Source organism: Nannospalax galili, unplaced genomic scaffold (assembly GCF_000622305.1).
Source record: "Nannospalax galili isolate Female #2095 unplaced genomic scaffold, S.galili_v1.0 scaffold648, whole genome shotgun sequence".
NCBI classification, from domain to species: Eukaryota; Metazoa; Chordata; class Mammalia; order Rodentia; family Spalacidae; genus Nannospalax; species Nannospalax galili.
This window is the reverse complement of record NW_008360311.1, coordinates 7,101,486-7,107,981: the sequence shown is the minus strand read 5'-3', so window position 1 is coordinate 7,107,981 and position 6,496 is coordinate 7,101,486. Positions and strand designations below refer to the sequence as shown.

At 41.5% G+C, this 6,496-nt stretch overlaps 1 protein-coding gene across 1 annotated transcript in view; it reads right to left on the bottom strand.

Annotated features, from left to right (window-relative positions):
- The window catches only part of Kcnk2 (potassium two pore domain channel subfamily K member 2), a 243,405-nt gene extending 238,057 nt beyond the window's left edge, over positions 1-5,348 (bottom strand). The window contains exon 1 of the mRNA XM_008824862.2: positions 4,862-5,348. Within this exon, the coding sequence (XP_008823084.1) occupies positions 4,862-4,895 (34 nt within the window). The 5' untranslated portion in view covers positions 4,896-5,348. The remainder of the gene's footprint in view (positions 1-4,861) is intronic.
- Between the last annotated feature and the right edge of the window lie 1,148 nt (positions 5,349-6,496).

Genomic DNA, 6,496 nt, shown 5'->3' with positions numbered 1-6,496 from the left:
ACACAAACCCCACATACACATATCATATACACACATTACAGCCACATAGCACACACATGATAGACACACACACATCACATGTACATATCACACACACATACACACACATAGCACATACATGATAAACACACCCACATCCCACATATCACATGCACACATCTCACACACATCTCACACATACACATCACACATATCACATGCACATCTCACATATACATCACAAACCACACACACACACATCACAGGGATACATTACACACATGGTACACACATCACACATATCACATGCACATCTCTCACACACACACACCTCACATGCACACATCTCACACATATCTCACACACATATGCACACATCTCATACACACACCACACACACACACACACACACACACAGATTATGGCATATACAGTGTATCTGACATGGAAACGATGGAACATTCCCAAACCACCTGATAGTGAACTGAGAGGTGCTCACCCTCCACTGCCTTAGTTCTTCTAGTTCTGCACCAACAAGCTGCACTTCCCTCGGGTTAGCCAAGGAAAACGTCGATTATAAGACTGAAATCCTCAGATTAACCACATCAGGATACTCAAAGCCTGGGCCTGCAAGAGGTAGTTGAGGCCTTGAGGGGCTGTGGAGCACAGCGCTAGCTAGCTGCTGTAGTCACTGACGACTTAAGTCACACATAGAAAAGCACACCCACAATGCATGGTTGTCCAACTCTATGTCATGACAGCCACCAGGGAAGAGAGCTGAGAGCACATCTGGGGCCTTCCCTGGGGAGCCTGCAACATCTGCCCCTCCTTATGTTTCCAGCTACAAACCAAAGCACAGCTTCCCCAAAGTTCACCCTGAGGAAGCAGTGAGTTGGTTGTTTATTTATGGAGCACAGGTAAAGGGTTGCCTGCAGGAATGAGGGGGACCCCAAAGCAGCCACAGTGGAAGGTTAGGGTTAGGGGCAATGACTTCTCCATAACCACACAGATGGAGCCCCTCCCAACCAGCCTCCCTCAGCCTATACACTCCAGCACCTCCCAAGATCCCATGCAGAACTGCTTACGACGGGCTGGGAGAAGCAGTTGGACTCTCAGGTGAGGGTCCAAAGATGCCCCCTCCTTCTATGAGAAAATGTTAACAGTCAACAAGCCAAATCCCGATGGACTCTTGCAAGCAGGGGCAGCAGAGCTAATGAAGATGGTGGCTGTTTTGCTCTGAGAAGCGCCCTCCTCAGTGGCCTTGACTCACTGTGAGACAAGAACCTAAATGAACAGCCAGGAGCACCCTCAGCTTCCACAAGTAAAAGCTAAGGTATTTCTGCACACCTGACTCGGGCTGAGGAAGTGCATATAGCCTCTGTTTGTACTATAGGGTGAGAAAAGCAAGCTGGTAAATGTGGAAACTCTTTAAAGAAAATTATGCTGTACAGATGTGAGGTAATATTTCTAATAGCAACTCTCAAATATGAGTGATTTTCCTAGTAGACAAATCTAACTTCTAGATATTTCCTGTTTGGGATATAGGAGCTTAAGGAATACTCTAAATATGGGGACTCTGCCCAAGTGCTTCGCATATGTGCTTGGAACGAGCAGACACAATAAATTAAATCATCAAAATACACTATCTGTATAAAACTGATTTTTGTGGGCTTTGTGGCAAGATGCCATAGGAAAACAATTTTAGCCCTTAAACTGCCAAAAAGTCATTTCTGCTGAGAATATCTATACCACTGGCTACAGTGGATTTCTGAACATGATTAGACAGGTGACATAGAAAAGATGAAAGGGGAAATTAAGTAACAATCGTCAACTGAATGTTCTTATGGTCTTAATCTTAAGGACATGAGCAAATGTATTTTGACCCTTGTCTTGAAAACAAGCAGGAAAAACTTCTTATCTCCTTTAAGGCTGGCCTCAATCTCACAGAGATCTACATGCCTCTGCTTCCAGAGTGCTGGGATTAAGGGCATGTGCTACCAAGCCCAGCTCTTGGGGTTGTCCTCAATCTCACAGAGATCTACATGCCTCTGCTTCCAGAGTGCTGGGATTAAAGGCATGTGCTACCAAGCCCAGCTCTTGGGGTTGTTTGTTTGTTTGTTTTTGAGGCAAGGTTTCACTCTTGAGTCCAAACTACTTTGTAACTTGATCATATAGTCTAGGTTGGCCTCAAACTCAAGGAGATCCTCCTGCCTTAGCCTCTCAAGGCTAGAATTACATGCTTGAACCTATTACTAACTTTTTTATTGCACTTTTAGATTTGCCTTACAGTTCTGTTGTCTAGCAGCCTAGAACATGGAGAATAGATATTTCTAGTGAGTTTCTTCTTTGGGTGGCATTTAATCAAAGAATTTGAGCTAAATACATGGAATTATCAGACCCCCAAAGTTAAAAAGTTTCCAAAGCCCACATGGTTTAAACATCACGCACTTACTTTATGCCAGACAGCTGAGAATGATCTCATAAATTTTAATGCTCACAGTTGTAAGAGGGAAGATTTATTAGTTCATTTTATATATAGAAAGCTAGAAATATCATTTTTTATTCATAAGTATATCACAATCCTGAACTGCTCCAGGGTCAATACCTGTTTTTTTTTTTTCTGTCCAAGATAATCCTCAGTGTGTTATTATTTTGTTTGGTGTGGCTAAGATGGGGCTCACTATTCAGACTGGCCTTGAACTCCTGTTCCTCCTGCTTCAGCCTCCTGAGTTGAAACCTCCAGAACTGTAATCATTCTACAACCCATTCCTTGCTTCACTCTCATGCAATAATCTGGTTTCTTCCTTTTCCTACAGAAGAGGAAAAAGTATTAGAACTTCTCAAATGTTGCATCATTTCTTGTCTGAGGTCCCAGAATTCTGTATAACAATTCCAGATGATTTTAGCCTCAGGAAGTCCTCGTGCGTATGATATCAACACGTCTTTTTAATTCTTAAAAAGAACTTCCAGGCAATTCCTATGGACTGTCTTACTCTAATTAGAATTTCTGCCTGGAGACAGTACCTGTGAGATCCATCTCTAAAACACTTGACTGAACTATTAAAGGGATAATTTAAGCTTATCCTTTTTTCATATTTTATTTATTATTATTTTTATTTTATGTGTACGAGTGAATTGTCTGCAGGTATGTGAGTGCACCCGTGTTGTGCAGTGCTGCGGAGGTCAGAAGAGGGCTTTGGATTCCCCTGGAACTGGAGTTAAGGATGGTTGTAGCCACCATGTAGGTGCTGGGAATCGAACCCAGGTCCTCTGCAAGAGCAGTGAGTGCTCTTAACCACTGAGCCATCTCTCCGGCCCTGCTTATCCATTTTTATATATGATGTTATACGTGATATAACTTAAACTTACCCCAAAGCTCCATGTAATTATCCAGAAGTGTTTTTACCTTAGTGATAATTGTTGCCTAGTTACAGCTTCTGTCAGTTCCTTCCTACCCCAAGGATCCCACATCTAATTAGGTGCAGCGAACACACATGTACAGCGTTCTTGTTTCCTACTTATGACAGCAGAAGGCAGACTCAACAAACCTTGACACCAAGTGTTCTAGAGGGAAAATCAGGGGCAGCATCACTGGGGAGTTTCCGGGTCCCCTCCACTAGATGCCTGTCCCTCATCACTCTGGAAGCACTCAACTGGACTCCAAAAATCTTATCATCTACTTACTCCTCAGTTTATACCTGTCACCCTTTACAGAGAGATGAGCCCTACTAATGGAAGATGTGGTCAGCATCTCAGCCTCTCTCTTCACCCTCAGCAAAGGGGGCTTATGAGGGCTAATCCCATGCTACATCACGCGGGCCAGCACCAGGTCCCTGCATACTGACTGGAAACAAGCTGATGCTTAACCATGTCATAAAATGAGCTCCCCCATGTGATCCCTTCCAACAAAACAACCAGTTACAAAAACTCTTGTGTGATTCAAGAGAGGCTATGAATTAGACAAAGGACTTTTCAGGAAACAGCAATACAATACAATTCTATTATCATACGATCTTAGCTACATACAATTCAATCACACTCATGGATAAACTCAAGGAGCAAATCTAGACATAAAATGATTACTGTACAACCACATTTATCCTGTTACTAACAGCAAAATTTATTCAACACTCAACACTGTCTAATTCTATGCCATATGGTAGACGGTAAGAGTGGACCTTCCTATATCTAATATTTGCATAGGGTTAAGACTTAGGTAGACTTGATTCACATTTGTAAGACCACAGCAATAGACTTAGGAGCTGAGGAGTTTTATAGATATGGAAATAATTTCCAATGGGTCTACATGTTGGATATTTTGAAGATAAACTTTGGTGGGGGGGAAGCCCCATTTCAGTTCCAAAGATGCAGTTTAAATGATCACATCTGCTTGTCCTCCAATTCCTAGGATTCTAAGCTATCTCTTCCCTACCATATAAACAAGAATCACTCAGGAAATAGTTAAGATGCTCTCTAAATTCCTATTAGTATGTGTGAATCTATACATGAGGTTTGGGTTACAGAATCAACCACATGCAAACAAAGTCAACAGAGTTTAAATCACCAGCATCCAAATTCAATGGAATTTATAGATATATGTTGATTGATTTTACATTGCCAAAAGTAATACTTTGCCCAAGAAAAGCTTGACATGACATGTCTGTCCTACAAAGCATTCTTAAATTAACGTGCAATTTATTCCACTGTTGCAAAGTCATGGAAAAGATTTCAGTAACTAACCTTCTGTTGGAACCACCCAATGAGTTTAATTATAGACTTGTCTGTAGCGAAGACTCTACATCAAACGCTTGGAAATCTACTCAGCACACTCTAGAATAATTTGAAAACAAATAAAATACTTGGTTATAGCAAAGATACTTACGGTAGAAGTTCCTCTTCGCTCGTGGGTTCATCATCTGGAGCTGCTTTCATCAGGAGTCTTCATGCTTTTGATCTTTAACGCTGTTCTTCCTCCAAGGTTTCTTGTCGGTAATTTCCAAAACAGAGTCACTTGTACTAACAAGCCATCGTCCCATACTGTTTCCCTTTTTTGTGGGAATGTTACCCTGTAGATCGATTTCCTGTCCCAAACACTCGAAGTGAACAAACGCTGCTCTGTACAAGTGAAATGTGCTACTAAATCCTGTTTTTGCAGTTTGGTTCGGGAAAAAAAAACAAAAAAGAAACAACAACAACAAAAAAAAAAACACCCCGATTAAAATGAAGAATCAGATCCCAGTTATTCCAAAGAACTTAAAAGACAGACGTGGCTTCCTTATGAATGAGCTTATCAAAGTTCTAGTGTCAATTATTCCTTCTAGCTTGTGGCTGTTGTACTGTTTACACACAAATCATCCATGTGTCGTGTGCGTTTAAAACCCTCCCAATTGCCACAGTAACACAAGCCCAAGCTATATTTTCATATCAGGCTTAGTGTGCTTTGAACTACATAATGCTTTCCATTCCTGAAAGGACAAAGAGATCTACATTGTCAAAGTTTATTTTTAAGCTCATGTGCTTGCTAAGTGCAGGGGCAAGCAGACATTCTGTGCCTGGCAAGCTGTTGCTGGAACCTGTTAATACAAACAGATGAACCATTGGTCACATGCCATGTACTCTTTTATTTCTTTTCCCCACCTTACCTAAATTGCATTGATTATAATTTTTTAAAATTAGGAATGTTATCAACCCTCTGACCTGGTTTGTTTTCATTGGATCAGGATAAGAAGCAAGATAAGAAAAGAGAGCAGGAGGAAGATTTGCTGGGGTAAGAAAGTGATTAGCGGTTGATTCTCCTGCACCAAAGCTGGGCGACATGTGGAGACTGTAAAAATGACAACAAAGGTTAAAGCTGTGGAAAATAAAGAATGAGAGTGAGGAGGAAAAGAAAGAGAGAGAGAGAGAGAGAGAGAGAGAGAGAGAGAGAGAGAGAGAAATGCCCTGACCACCAGCAGTAATTCTTAACATATTTTCTTACTGTTGGGAAAGCAAATTGCTCTGGTTTGTATAACCCCCTAGCAATCTGCCCAACCCACCGAAATTAGCCCACATGTCATCTAATGCCAGACTGAGACGTATGGAAACATACCATTGCTCTATTAAAGTTGAAACAAAATACAGCTGAGTGGGGAGCGAGACGTGGTGGGTGACCCTGAGGTAACACCATCTGGTTGCAGAGTTTCTAGCCCAGATTTTAAACATCTGGTCTCTTTACAGTAATAAATATGATAATATCCATTAAATATCAGTGTTAAGAAACCTAATCCTTCCACCTCACTGGAATAATGAATGCTTTTGAAATCATGCAAGAGATAGATAGGTAATTATTTTGGTCCACATATTTAAAAACTGCCTGTCCTGTGCACCTAAGTATGTGCACACATTCAGAGCATGTAACCTCTCAGCTGGGTTTCCCAGAGGTGAGACTGGATTGTCACCAAGCTTTTCCTGCACCCTGTTTTCTGCACATCTATGGCTCAAGGACACTAATTCCTAGCCTTGCCTGTGGTCTGGGAAA